Source organism: Notothenia coriiceps, unplaced genomic scaffold (assembly GCF_000735185.1).
Source record: "Notothenia coriiceps isolate Sejong01 unplaced genomic scaffold, NC01 NC01_scaffold00037246, whole genome shotgun sequence".
Taxonomy (NCBI): domain Eukaryota; kingdom Metazoa; phylum Chordata; class Actinopteri; order Perciformes; family Nototheniidae; genus Notothenia; species Notothenia coriiceps.
Window position 1 is genome coordinate 27,627,735 of NW_011369947.1, and position 13,789 is coordinate 27,641,523.

The window sequence follows — 13,789 nt, forward strand, 5'->3', positions numbered from 1 at the left end:
AACCCCTTGGTTGACAGACAGGTCAGACGCCGCTTCTTTTAGTTGTCCAGGTTTCGTGCAACATCTCAGGAAGGAATTTTTGCGTCCACATCACAAATCCTGAGGGCTTTTGCAGGCTGATGCTTGGCCTCTGCCCGAAGCCTTCAGCCTCCCTTCCACGATTTTGTATGGGATTAAGCTCTGGATACTGGCTATTTTTTTTTTTTTTTTTTTGGCCCCTCATCACCTTAAAGTGCCTGGTCTTCTTTAGTACTCCTTTGTTGCCGCCGTCATGTTCATTGTAGTCGCTGGATTGAACCCGTCCATGTATTCATTTTCATGTGTCCTGGCTGAGCGGGAAGGAGGCTATTGTGGCAAGATGTTACAGTACGCATGGCCCTCGTCCATCGCTCTCCTCGATGCAGGGAAGTCGTTCCTGTCCTCCTAGCAGAAGAAATCACCCCCAAAGCATAATTGTTCCACCTCATGCCTTGACGGTGGAGGATGGTGTTCTGGGGGTTATGGTAAGCATTTCTCTTCCTCCAAACATGATGGTCGAGTTGATGCCAAAGATCAGGATTTTGGTCTCATCTGACCACATCATCTTCTCCCAAGCCTTCCCTGAATTATTCAGATGTTCATTGTCAAATTTCAGACGGTTCGTTCATGTTCTTCTTGAGGAAGGGGGCCTTGTGGCGCTGCAGGATTTGATCCATTATGGTGTCTAGTTTTCTTGGTGACTGATCATTAACAAGTTCCTCCTGTGTAGTTCTGGGCAGATCCCTCACCTTTCTCATGATCACCAATACCCCGCAGGGGGAGATGTTGTGTGGAGCCCCAGACCGAGGGCGATTGATGGTCACGTTGTGTTTCTTCTATTTCCGAATAATCGCACCAACAACAGTTGTCTCGTTCCCACCAAGCTGCTTTCTGATGGTCTTGTATTCATTCCCAGCCTTGTGCCTCTTGTCTTCTCTCTGATTTTTTTTTATATTCTTACTTTCACTGTTAAAATAAACCTACCATTAAAAGTATATATTGTTAATTTCTTTGAAAGTGGGCAAACTTACAAAATCTGCAAGGGATCAAATACTTATTTCCTCGACTGTATATAACACACTACAGCAAAGGGAAAACCCCAAAGAAAAATAATAGGGTCCCTTTAATTACTTTGTATACTGCTGCTAAATATTGTATCTCATAATTACACTATCAATATTTATTCAATATTTGATTTATATTTTGTATTGGCTCAATCTGTAAAGTAACTCAAGCTGTCAGATACATGTAGTGAAGGAAAAAAACGACAATATTGGCTTCTACAAAGTAGTAGTCAGAGAGTACATTTACAAGAATTAAACTTAATCACAATACTTTAGTACATGTACTTCACTACATCATTATATAATCCTGATTGTTAATTGTGTTGTTCGTCAGCAGAAGCATAGAACATTTCATTTGCCAGTTTAATTACACCCCCAGTCAAAAGTTTTTAATGTAATCCAGACCCTAAAGGACAGTGACTTAGTGCTCAACTTGTGAATGGAAGTAGATGTGGCAGCCACATCTTACATTTTAAAGTCACCTCATTTGACCCCCGTCTGTCTCCTCGATCGTCTCTCTCCGTCAGATGTGGCTGAAGCCCCTCAAACGTCAGGACATCCCCCAGAGGATGTGCTACGTGTTGCCCGTCTACAAGACCAGCGAGCGGCGAGGCACCCTGTCCACCACCGGACACTCCACCAACTACGTCATCGCCATGACGCTCAACACCAACGTGGCGGCTGAACACTGGATCCGACGAGGCGTAGCGCTGCTCTGCCAGCTCAACTCCTAGGCTCAGTTTGTCTCACACACATGCACTGACAGCTCATCAAATAAGATTGAAAAGTGTCTATTTTACACAGCAAGTATAGTTTGTACTGTTCTCAAACAAAAGCAGTTAGTTCCTATCTTTATTGTGTTGTTCGAGAATGTATTAACAAAAAGGTAGTGTCAAAGTTAACCTTAAGATCGACTCCAATAAAAAATATTTTAAAAATATTTATGTACCATAATATTTCTCACCTTAACTATCCTGACTTATGAGTGCAAAGTTTGTCACTAGATTGCTGTTTTTAACATTCAGTACATTTCTACCAAAAAATTCACAGCCATTACAATGTCATTCAATGTGTCCGGTTACAAGATAACAAGCTCACAAACAGCATGATCAAGACAAAGATGCTAACTTCACTTCCCGTTCTGAAACATCAGCTTGTCACCGATTTTGGTGCACGGAAGACTTTTCTTTTTATATAGGAAAACCATGTTAAACAAAACATCAATTACAACTGGGCCTTTTTTACATACTTTTAAATTGATCCTCACTGCAGAAAATCAGTTATTTTTAATTAATAACTTTACCAAATGCCTCCGTTCAAGATAACAAAAAAGAGTATGTGTTGTCTTCTAGCTCGCCAACAAACAGTAACGTACCAATTCTGTGGTACTTGCTATGAAACCCGTTTTTTGTTAAGATACAACATTGTCCTTGATTTATGCCGTTTTTAGTTGGGGATCACTACTGATTGGAGGCCTACCATCTACTTCCTGAGCCACAGCAACCAAGTATTGCGATGGTTCAGTTGATTGTAGATAATCTTGATAAGCTAGCATTTAGCATGTTAGCATATTTACATACAAAACAACAGTAATGCAGCCATTATAAAACAAATATTTCAACATGATGTTCTTCGTTTTAGACAACTTAGACAATATATGTATGCATAGTTTCCTGAGCATGCATGTTTATTAAAGAATGAGCCTGGCAGAAAAGATGCTGATAGATGTGTTAAGCTGTCGTGGTTTTGCAGCTACATAACAGCTGTCTCTGTAACATTATGCCAGAAGCGTCAGAGACCTTTTCAAGGTTTATTTTTCTTTCGTACAGTGGAGAATGCACAGACAAGGCGAACAGTAAGGATGTCACACTTTGCATTTTATATCCAGCTTACTGAACAGACATAGCCTACATACAACAAAGCAAAAGTGAGAACAAATCATGGACCTTCATTTTTACAGACAATTCTTTGTTCGATGAGTACAGGAGAAACTTCTTTGGGGCATAGTGTGTTAAGTGTCATGGACCCTTGTCAGTACCATTTAATTACACAAGAAATTGAAGACCTCGTAGAGAAATAATGGAAATAAAAAGTACACTTAGTCTTTAAAAAAATACAAAAATGTTTATCGTAGGAAACTGAAAAAATTCAAATAATCTTATTTTAATGCAGAACATGGTGTAAGAGTAGTTGGAAATATTAAAATTACTGTAAACAGAAGTGTAGATAAATTAGATTATCTCAGGCCTATAACACTACGCCCCAAAGAGTTCCAAATGAACATCAGACACAGTTCATTTAAAAAGTAACAAAGGTTGTCAATAGTTTAACTTTGCAGTAGAAAATAATGAAAACAAATTTACACTCAACACAATGTCTGTACCGTTTCTCTCATGCTTCATGCATGGTTCAGTCGGATCGATAACACGGGTTCGATGTGACCAACAATGATTTACAGCCAGTTGACACATACGATGATGGATGTCACACAGTGACAGGATAAATGAAAACACACACAGAATCTGTGTGATCCAGCAACTGAAGCTAGGCGAGCTAGCTTAGCATGTTAGCTGTGGGACAGCCAATGGAATGTAGGGGGAGGGGTGTCAAGCACCAGCCACTGAAAAACCACACTCGGGTCAGGTTTGGCACAGTCATCTGAGTGACTATAACATACACACTGGGGTACAAACGCGAGGAATGCTGATAACAAAAACATGTTATCTGTATCAATGGTTTGGGAAGCTGACACAAGGTAAATTGTTCCTCTTTTGATTGGTCTGTTGTAGATTGTCAGGAATTGATTCCTTGTACCTTCAAAACTATTATTTAGCAGCAACAAAAATGTGCTTTCTTACTACTGATGTTATAAAGACTTCATGTGTTTACAGTACATAAAAACCATCTGCATTGGTGTGACATTTCAACCTACCTACTGTAAATAAAGGTCCACTGCCGGGTGGTCCGATTGAACGAAGCACCCTTTAGGAACTCATAGAGGCAACCTAAATAAATCTAGCTAACTACAACACCTTTAGGTGAAGAGAGGAAGAGCTAGCTTTTATTAGAATTTACATTTTGAAACTGCCAATTCTTATAAAGAAAGATAAAAAATGTAACGAGGATACATCTCTGACTATAGATTGTCAAACCCTTCAAAAAGTCAGACATTCTACTTTCTAACCAAAAGTCTTAAATGCTAGTTTGTAAAGGCATTGGCAGCTGTGTTAGCAAACACTATGAACTACAAACATTTTAATGATCCCAAAAAAATCTAATTGACAATAAAACATAAATGGGAAAAAAAGTTAGGAAAACTAACACTGAGCCATTCGGAAGATCTGCCACGTAAAGTCGGGGGAACGCGTTTCGTTTTTGACACTGTAGCTTTTAGGCCTCAACACATTTTGACTATAAAGCAACATAAGCCAAAGGGTTAAGGGCTGCAAAAAATGATTATTTTCAATCTTATTTTCTAGGCTAATCGATTAATCGCTTGGTCAATAAAATGTCAGAAAACTATAAAAAATATCTATCCCAGCGTCTAAAAGTCAGAGTTAACGTCTTGTTTTATCAATCCAAAACAGAAAGATTGTGACTTAAGTATATGAAACTGAGAAACCTCTATATTAAAGAGGCAAACGGCATTTTCTGACATTTGTCCATTAAAAATGACTTGAAACGATCAACCGAATATCAAAAAGGCATGACTTAGTTTTAAACACCTAGTCGTCTAATTATTGCAGCTCTAAAAAGTTTTCTTCCAGGTGTAGACGCAAGCTAACCTCCGTCACTGTCGCTGCTCCAGTGGCCAGGGCTTGAGAGATGTATGACACACAGCGTGATGACATCACAAGCTGATGATGGATGGCGGGTGGAACACGCACCGCAGATGTAGGAGGCATGGATGATGGGACACAGCACAGGGTGGATGAGAGACAACAAAGCACTAACAACAGGTGACGGTGCATCGGCGATGGGCTGCTGGGCCGTGACAGCTGCCTCTCTGCGGGTGCGCGCTTTTCCCGCGCCACCAACAGCTCATTTTTAGATGGAGGTCACTGGTTTGGAGCGAAGGAGGCCTTCTCCGGTCGGTCTTCTTTCATTGGGCCTTTTTTTTTTTTTTTCTCCTCTCGGGGAGCAAACAGATTGGAGCCGACAGAGGAGAGGTAATGGAGGAGCAGAGTGTAAACATCACTGGCAGAGTCATGAGATATGCATAAGCTACCGCTGCATGTTTGGAATGGAGGCACTGGCCGTGAACGAGACCCACACTGCATGCAACACTGGGCCGTTACATCGCAAACAAAGCATGTTAAGGCCATGGAGAACAATATTGATACACCCAGCTCTCACTTCCCAGCTACCCTCCCCACTAGCTCTTAGACTAAAAGCCAAAATTGAAAACGATGCGGTCTTCGAAGATGGCGATGAGCAGCATGATGCCGAACCCGGTCAGCATGCCGAGGTTCTGCAGGACAAAGTGACCCAGCTGGCAGCGCTTGTGGTCCTCGCTGTCCCCGTGGAGCATTTCTGGCAGCTGTAGGGAGACAGAATCAGGATCAGAAAGGGACAATGCACAACAATAGGCAGATAGAAGAATGTCAATGAAAGTAAAGCAGGACTATTTTCAACTCACCATATCCACCAGCGCCACATACAGGAACATGCCCGCGGTGACGGCAAAGATCCAGCTGGTGACGTTGTGTGTGTACTGTCCCACGGCCGTGCCGATGATCATGCCCACATAGGCCATGAGGGCAGACAGCAGGTTGTAGAAGATGGCCTGCTTCACTGACATCCCCGCTTTCAGCAGTACCGCAAAGTCACCTGTCAGTCAGAAGACACACACTCAGTTACACACCAGTAAAGCAAACCCCGCGCATCCGTATCCCAACATGCAACAACTCAAAAATCTAAAGTTGTGAGAAGATTCTTTCGTGGTTTGTGCGTATGAACCCCTCGGTGAATAACTTTTATTACATTACAGTACCTTTAGCTGACCTTTGATCAAAAGAAGCTTCGGTTAGAGAATTCAACCATGAAGAAACACATTTAAAAAAAGATGCAATAAATAAGTGATACTGAATTGAGTTCAAATAAGCCAAATCCTGCTAAGTACAGTAGAAATTAAAACATTTTTTATTGGCCATGCTGAAGTCGTAACAGGTGGATTTCAGTGTGCAGAAGAAGACGTGTCGACTTTCTGCTGTGCTGTTATCAACAGGGAGCTCGTTTTTGTGGAGGGGGACCTGGGTAACACTTGGCACTTGTCATGCCTCTTTACTCTCTACTACTGTCTTTTGTGATTATTTGAAGTCGCTTAGAGCAGTTCCCCCGTACATTTGCCTCCACTATCTATCTTCCTGCAGGTCTAAAACAAACCAGGGGCGGCTCTTTCCAAGACAAATGTCCTTAACTCCCGTCGTCTTAAAATTACACATACACGACGTAGCCTTTCTTCCCTCTTCAATCATGGCCGAATGCGGGACAAGGCCCAAGTCTCAGCGGAAACGCCCTGGATTTTTGGAGAGGGAGATGAATACTGAGAAGAGGGTGGCCTACATTTCCAGCGCCGTGTAACAAGCGGCCTCTTTTCCTGGCTAATTACCTCAATGAATATATTACCACTCTGCTCGCATCCATCAATCAAACCCATAGAAAAAAGAGGGGGAGAAGTTAAAGAGAGGCCTCTTCTTGTTACTCCGTTTCCTGCCTCCCTGCTTCCAAATCTGTTTGACGGTCAGGCACGCCTGCTACCACCTCGTCTACCGCAATTAACACACCCATCACTGCCAATTAGCCTCGCTCCGGGTGGTTAAGGAAGCTTCATAATCATCATCTTTGCCATCCAGCTGCCAGGCGGGGGACGGCTCTCGTGTTCAGGAGGAGCCGAGAAGTGCACTTGTCAAACCGCTGGGTTTGTCTGACGAGGGGCCCTACGGGGCGGAGGCAGAGTGCTGCTAAAGAGCGGGGAAGTGAATCAACAGGAAATGTGAAATAATACGAAAGGAGACTGATCTCGAAAATATTCACATGCCGCTTGAGACGGGACTTGAGCGGCACTCGACCATCTGGAAACTGCAGCACGGCGAGTCAAAATAGAGACAAATGTGTTGGAGCGGAATCAGAGCTCCTCTATCCTGAAGCAGAAGACTGCAGATTTTCTGGCACTAAAAACAGCCAAATGCCTCACGTCACAGATTCAAGTCAGAAGCTACAGGAAAACATCTCTTTTTTATTCATGGATGGGTCAATTTGATGTGTATGCTATTTCACTTCTATTTCATGTCTTTTCTTTTTGAAGTGAAGGAAACATCCAAAATACACAAGAAGTTGTTTATTTGACTAACTTTGTCTTTTTATTACTGTAGATTTTCCCTAACTATCTGCATTAGATTACACATGTAATACAACATAAAGTTATCTTAGCTGGGAAATATTTATAGTGACACTTAAGGTAATTTAAAAACCTGAAGTGGCTTGAGAACGTGACAAATGTTACAATACTTATCCTTAAAGGCATCATGTTTCTTAGTTTTAAAAAAAGATGTACAAATCTGATATGCAGAGATGCATACTTTCTATATTCGGAAAGTTATTACCGAGGGGTTTGTTCTAACTCATAGCCGGATTTATAAAGTATTTTATTCCTAGTGACATGCCAAAAATAGTTTTCATTTTAACGACTGTGAAAAACTTGTATTCCCCTTTGTTAAAACCTGACATTAAACAAGAAATTATCCAAGTTCACATGTCTGTTCTGAAATGCAAATTAGCACACATAATAAGATAATGCCTTATTTGCATACTTGAACATTTCATCCCAAAAATGTAAAATGCAAATGAAACTTGTCTCTGTGAAAGTAATCAGCGGGGGAATTGTTATGGTGATATGTATTTCTATTCTATTCACCTGTAGTGTCTCCTCTTAAAGCCGGCGATAGTTTAACTTGTTTCACCTGCATCAAAACACTTTTAACATGTTCCTCTTTTCTCCCCTGACCATCACAACAGTCTAACAGGACGCGGCTAGTAAGTAAACACGGGGGGGAGCAGGCAGACAAACACAGGATAGTGATCCTCCACTTCACACTTTGCTGTAATTGACACTGCTCTAGTCATCAGGCAAACAAACGAGGAGTGGACACTGCAACACCATGAGACGTATCATTAGTACTGATCAGCTGTGAAGGGCCCCCGGTGCCTGTCTGTTTCACAGCACTCTCAACACAATCAACAAAAAAGCTTAAAAAAAAGCACCACTCCGAACCCTAAAGTTCAATGTTGCTGAGTCAAAGTGAATCGAATGGTTCCTCGGAGAGATCTGAATGCAGATGAAGGCCCGGCTGCTGTACAGTGTTTGAGCCTGACCGTATTGAGCCAGGCTCGTCGTTTCATCCTCACCGACAGACACTGATCGGGGGTGAAATGAACGCAAGAAGAGGGATGATATTTGAGTTTCCAGGACCGAAAGGCGTGACACTCCAGGTTAAAGTTTCAGGCAAAGTGAGAAAAGAGACGTTTTGCATGATGCAGCAATTTCTACGCTGGGTTTCATTATGTGAGCTAACTTCTTTGTTCTACTTGTTGGAGAAGTGAAGGGTGCAGTGTCTAGCGTGTAATTATTTTGGACACTTTCTCTTGTTTCACGCTACTTACCGAGTTCATGAGGTAATTCGTGGCAGAAAACAGCCACTGATGTGCTGATGCCTCCCGTCAAGTTTGCACTGAATGCTGCGCCTGCACACACAAAAAGGTCAGGGAATGTTAGACGGGGGGAAATCAGGTTTTAGTTTTTCTGCTGAAAGTTGAGAAGATGGATATTGCTCGCATGTCTGTTCACTAAATGTGAAGCTTCAGCCAAATAAGTACAGCACTGAACCCGCCATGAAAACAAAAGTGTTTTACACTTCAATTCTTTTACATATTTAACCAATGAAACATTCCTCAAGATGTTTACATTTTCAAGCAATTTATTTTATAAATAGACAGTCTTTTTGTTGTTGTCATGGTACGATAAGAAGGGTGCGACAGATTTGATCTCACAGTGAGTTAATTGGAGTGATTTCAATTCACGGGATAAACCTAAATATCGCATGAGTGACTTAAAAAAAAGCTGTCTAGCTCTATGAAATGGTAAAAAAGATAATGAAAAAGGCTGATTTTAAAATATAGGAATCATCATGTAAGGAAGACTTTTTCTATATATTTATTTTTTCCTTAATTTAAGCTGGGGGACTTTATGATTTATAATATCCTTATTTTTATTTTTTTTTCCACATAAAACTAATTGCAGTCATACCTCTGATGCAATATAAGCAATTCCAGTTTCAAGCTTATTTTGATAAACATTGGGATAACATTGTGAATCGCAATTATTTCAGGCAAAATAATGGAGCGATAACATGTTCATATCGTTCCACGTCTATACAGTAATTAGGGAGGCAGGATTGTTTTTAGCGAGTTAACAGAAGTTAAACCAGTACCTAGAGAATCAATTTACCATTTCTCATTGCTGAGGGGAGAACGGCATTTCATGATGCTGCTGTGATGTCAGAAATCATGAGGGGGAAACAGAATGTGACTGACAGCTTTAAGGGAATTCCAGTAAATACATTTAACCTTTGAAGTGGACCCTGCAGATGAAACACAGTGGCAGAAGTTCTCACCTATAGCCAGACCGTCACTGAAGTTATGCATGCCGTCGCCCATGATGACCATCCAGGCGATGCTGGCGATCCCGGCGTCCTTCATCTCCTGGTCCGAGTGGCAGTTCCCCCCGTGGGAGTGCCCGTGGCCGTGCGAGTGTCCGTGCTTCTTGGCCTTGCCTCCGTTCTCCTTGTTGGGGGGCGGGTGCTCCTCGCTGGATACCTTGGGTGCCAACGGGGTTTTGTTGGTGGGCGAGTCCGGCGTCTGGAGCTCTGAGAGCTGAGTGTCGTTGTGACCGTTGTCACAGGAGACGGCGGTGCCTTCAGGGTCTGGAGGAGAGAGGAGATGTTACAGTGATGGCCACACAGAAAAAGACTTGTGGGCCAGATTAATGAATCAGGTCGGGTACACTGTAAATAAGTGGTGTAATAGGTTAAAATATACATTAATATTAATGTTTGAGAAAAGAATGCTGACTGAGTCAATTTGATGTATCTGTGTCAAGTGGCTGTGCCTTTTAAAGCGACTAGCTGTAAGTGTTAGTCTATTAACTCAAATGGAAGAATTAAGCGTGAACGCAGATAATGACTGATTATATCTCCCTGTAGTCACCAAAGTAAATATTGGACCTATTTTCACACATATCTTTGGAACATTTTGACACAAATGGCATTTTTCCGACAGAATAATTAGAAGAAATTAACTTTCTTGAGGTCTGATTTGTGTCTCAACACCTTTGTGAGATCTTGCAAAACGCTAACGTAAGTCAAACGGTGTCAAAATGTCAATCTAACATCACTTAGCATTACCAAAGGCTCAGCTAACTCATTTTTGTAATGCTAAACATGAGTTATCCCACGATAGCATAGTAAAATATAAGTACATTAGATTACACCTATTTAGGAAACAAGAAGCGTTTACCATTTGATACATTGGCCCATCATCCACTTATAGAATATGTTGGATAGAAATGCACAGGTATGGGTACAAGTAAAAAAGGAACAAAATGTGGGCAAGCTGCAGGTAAGAACTACATTTTTCGGGATTAATCAGGAATGAAAATGATTGAGCAGTGTCTTTAAAATCGTAATCATTATATTTTATCAACAAAATCAGCAGACAGTTTTCATTTTCTTACTGTGAAAGCCTGGTGCTGGTGGGTGTGGCTTTTCATAACTCGACCTGTGCTGGCCTCTGTTAGTGGCCCAAAAACCAATCTTTCTGTCCGAACACTTCTTACCTTCACTGAGAGGCTTCAGGTGCAGCCACTCTGCATCAGAGCGACGATTTAATTTGTGATCTGACAACTTCCTGCCGATGGTGCCCTCCTCATTAGCCTTCTTCGTGCCCTGCGAGCAGAGCCAAGTTTAGAATCTATCTGCAGAAATGCAACACTCTTACCATACTCAAAGACGGAAGCAGCTTGTGAGAATGAAGTGTCTCTCACCTTGTGGTCTTTGTAGTGCTGAAACATGCCGATGCAGTGTTCCACGATGAAGAGGAAGTAGATGCCGGCCAGCGCCGTGAGGCCCTTCCATACTCCATCAAAGTCATTCAGATAATCTCTTTCGTCGGTCGACTTGGGCTCGCCGTGGTCGTGCTGCCCCTGAGACTGTGGACGTGAAGACTTGATCAGAACATAGATTTCACACATTTCTGATGTTGAGAGGAACAACAGAATGAGCAGTGTGGGTGAGGCAGGTCTTCTAAGTCAGTCTAGAATTACCATAAGCTAGAATTCTTCAAATTTAGGAGGAAAAATCTATTTTACCCCCTTCACGCCATACGACACAAAGGTTTATGACATGATTCAGAAGAAATACATTTAATGTTTGCACATTCAACTTAAAATAGGAATAATTCCGGTAAGTGTAAAGACAATGAAAGAGAAGTATAACTAAATATATAAACCTGCCATTTAAGAAACACAAACACTTTACTTTTAGCTTGCCTGCTGTTTGATTAACGTGCCTATTTCTTGCCTGATTAAAATGCCTATCCCTTGCCTGATGAATATACATCCTTTATTTAACCAGATAAAAGTCTTTGGAGGAATCAAATCTCTTCTTCAAGTGTGACCTGGCTATGAGGTTAATATAATCACATTAAAGTCATTAAATGTGTGTTAATAATATATCAAACAGCAAATCTGATATTTTAATTATGACATGCAGGAAGCTGTGGCGAGCCATGACATGTCATCTCAGCTGGCCTGTGATTGGCTGATTTAGTGCATGACAAGGCATTTTGTCAGCTTTGATTTATCACACTTTGCTAAAAAATAAGCTTTTATATATCAATTCCTTCTTTTGATTTTTTGATTTTAAGAATCCTTTTTTTAAAAATATATATATATTTTTGTTAAAAAAAGAAATCCGGTTTTACCTTTTTAGTGTTTTCGGGAGTTTGATGGCCTTTTTTAATGCATGTATGGTTGTACATAAGTGTATGGATGTCTTCTTAGTGTTAGTATGGGTATACATGGATTGGTGCATGTTTGTGTACAGATAACATGTATTTCATGTTGTAAAATCATGTACACCAGGGTTTCCACTAGGATTTTTTTCTCGCCGGTCAAATGTCCGGAAAGAATTAATTTTACCGGACAAATTTGAAGCTTACCGGTCCTGTTTCAATAATAAAAATAAGAATTGTGTAGCAGAGTTTCCGTTCGCAGGTAATTACCGGACTGATATATCTCCCTGGTATTTTATTACATATTGGTATTTTATAGACACTGGTAAGATTGGAAGGATTGTTATTTCCTGATACCCATTAAAAATTTCTCTGTGAGGGTTGGAGTTTATAATAACCCTTGAGCCTATAGACCTAGTTTTACAAATGAGGTAAGTAATGTTTATATTGCCTCTCCACAACAGAAAATAATGTATATGGTATGTATATCACTGTACAGACACGAGTCTTTGTTGTGTTCTGAAAGACATTACATAATCAATACATATTCTAGTGTTTACGAAATTTTATGTTTATCTTCACGGGTTTGGAATTATTTACAGTTGTAATTACGTTTATTATTAAATGTATTTATGTGGGTATAATCCTATAGAATAACTTTACGAAACACGTACAATTTCAATGAAGTTTTACTGTAAAGATATATTAAATTAAACGTATAACAGGTTTTTAGTTACACACGTCATAAATGTACAAACACGCTCCAGGACGGGTCACGACTTTTACGGTTTTCTTATTTTGAACCTCTCTCGACAGTCACGAAGTACGATTTCTGATTTGTCGGGTGTCAGGACTTTATTATGTAACCGAGTCGAAACTGGGAGAGGTGCTGTTGCTCCAAGATATATTCAAGAATTTTCAAAGTTTTACCTTATTTACGAACTTTATTATTAGGAACTTTTTTTTACGAATATACCCCCAACTAGATGTGTTAGTGAGTACACTGGTAGTAGTGTACATAATAACGGAAAAATCCCTTATAAATTAATTTTTTTAAATGAAAAACTTACCCTCTTTAACTTCTTTATTCAAAAAGTATACACATAAATTGGAATTTTGTGTTGTTAATGGTTTAGTAAGATTAAGATTTATGTAACAAACTTATGACACCGTGGAAAAAAGGAGACGAAAAACTACGTGTCGAACAAAAGATGGTTCTGTAACACGAGTTTCCGGTAATAAACAACGGGCGCGCAGTTCGGTTTAATGTCCGTTAGGGATTGGAATCATTATACTGATTGAAAGTCTGATAACGAGGGGTCAAAACGACAGGGACTTTCCGGGAGTGATTTACTTTACCAGACATTCTAACACGTAATATAGAAGGAAGCACAAGGTCAGGTTTATGAGAAGGATATCGAATAGCAGACGTCAGTCCTGGGTAGCCGAAATCCTGCACTGTAAACTTAAAGTATGTCTGTAAATTTGTAACAAACAGAAGACAAACCACCTTGCTTCTTTAATAGCTCTCTGTCGACTCTCTAAATACAGTGTAGAAAGACTGTACATAGCCTCTGACGGTCTATAATTATTGAGTAGATGGAGCATGGGAAGTGATAGACACAAGATAAGAGACGGCA

At 40.6% G+C, this 13,789-nt stretch overlaps 2 protein-coding genes across 2 annotated transcripts in view; both read right to left on the reverse strand.

Annotated features, from left to right (window-relative positions):
• LOC104966587 (zinc transporter ZIP10-like) overlaps positions 1-583 on the reverse strand; it is an 8,264-nt gene extending 7,681 nt beyond the window's left edge. Inside the window, exons 1-2 of the mRNA XM_010795773.1 lie at positions 470-583; positions 366-423 (exon numbers count right to left, since the gene is read on the reverse strand). Of these exons, the coding sequence (XP_010794075.1) occupies positions 366-423; positions 470-583 (172 nt within the window). The remainder of the gene's footprint in view (positions 1-365; positions 424-469) is intronic.
• A 2,295-nt stretch (positions 584-2,878) lies between these two features.
• The window catches only part of LOC104966588 (dynein heavy chain 7, axonemal-like), a 35,710-nt gene continuing 24,799 nt past the window's right edge, over positions 2,879-13,789 (reverse strand). The window contains exons 15-20 of the mRNA XM_010795774.1: positions 11,182-11,390; positions 10,975-11,083; positions 9,755-10,063; positions 8,745-8,825; positions 5,722-5,912; positions 2,879-5,622 (exon numbers count right to left, since the gene is read on the reverse strand). Of these exons, the coding sequence (XP_010794076.1) occupies positions 5,470-5,622; positions 5,722-5,912; positions 8,745-8,825; positions 9,755-10,063; positions 10,975-11,083; positions 11,182-11,390 (1,052 nt within the window). The 3' untranslated portion in view covers positions 2,879-5,469. The remainder of the gene's footprint in view (positions 5,623-5,721; positions 5,913-8,744; positions 8,826-9,754; positions 10,064-10,974; positions 11,084-11,181; positions 11,391-13,789) is intronic.